The following is a 593-nucleotide window of genomic DNA, read 5'->3' as shown; positions in this document are numbered from 1 at the left end:
TGGAGGACATGGTGCTGCGGATCCAGGAGTTGTAGTTGCAGACCTTGGCGTAGACTCCAGGCTTGTTCCTCTGGGCACAGCCGTAACCCCAGGACACCACACCCTGCAGCTGACCATTGCACACCACGGGGCCACCAGAGTCACCCTGATAGGACAAAAATAGAAAACAAGATGTGAGCAGAGGTGTTCTGAAGTTTGCTGCGTCCACTTGGAGAAACAGTGATGAAGACTTTAGCTGGTACCTGGCAGGAGTCCTTGCCTCCCTCCAGGAATCCAGCACAGAACATGTTGGAGGTGATCTGTCCAGGGTAGGAGCTCCTGCAGCTGCTGTCGCTCAGGATGGGGGCATCCAGACACCTCAGGCGATCAGGGTAGTTGCCTAGAGAAGAGGAAAAACAGGATGTGATATTGTTAATGCACTAACTTCTACCAAGTTGTCTCTCAGATATGTTTGCAGTGATTTACTGACTTCCAGAGCTGCTGGTGTTGCCCCATCCAGAGATCAGACAGCGGGTGCCAGAGCTGGCGCAGCTGGATGGCAGGGAAACGGTGCGGACGTAGTTGTTCAGGGTGGCGGGCTTGCTCAGCTTGAT

At 54.0% G+C, this 593-nt stretch overlaps 1 protein-coding gene across 1 annotated transcript; it reads right to left on the bottom strand.

Moving 5' to 3' along the window:
- Positions 1 to 4: 4 nt before the first annotated feature.
- LOC111646468 (trypsin-3-like) lies at positions 5 to 590 on the bottom strand (the record flags this gene model as incomplete). Its single annotated transcript, XM_023395968.1, has 3 exons — positions 5 to 145; positions 243 to 379; positions 470 to 590. Coding segments are annotated over 3 exons (399 nt in total), but the record flags the coding sequence as incomplete, so codon positions are not given.
- Between the last annotated feature and the right edge of the window lie 3 nt (positions 591 to 593).

This window comes from Seriola lalandi, unplaced genomic scaffold (genome assembly GCF_002814215.2).
Source record: "Seriola lalandi dorsalis isolate HSWRI2012SDOR001 ecotype SW California unplaced genomic scaffold, Sedor1 jcf7180002033290, whole genome shotgun sequence".
Taxonomy (NCBI): domain Eukaryota; kingdom Metazoa; phylum Chordata; class Actinopteri; order Carangiformes; family Carangidae; genus Seriola; species Seriola lalandi.
The sequence above is the reverse complement of the archived record's forward strand: the minus strand, read 5'-3'. Positions and strand labels throughout refer to the sequence as shown.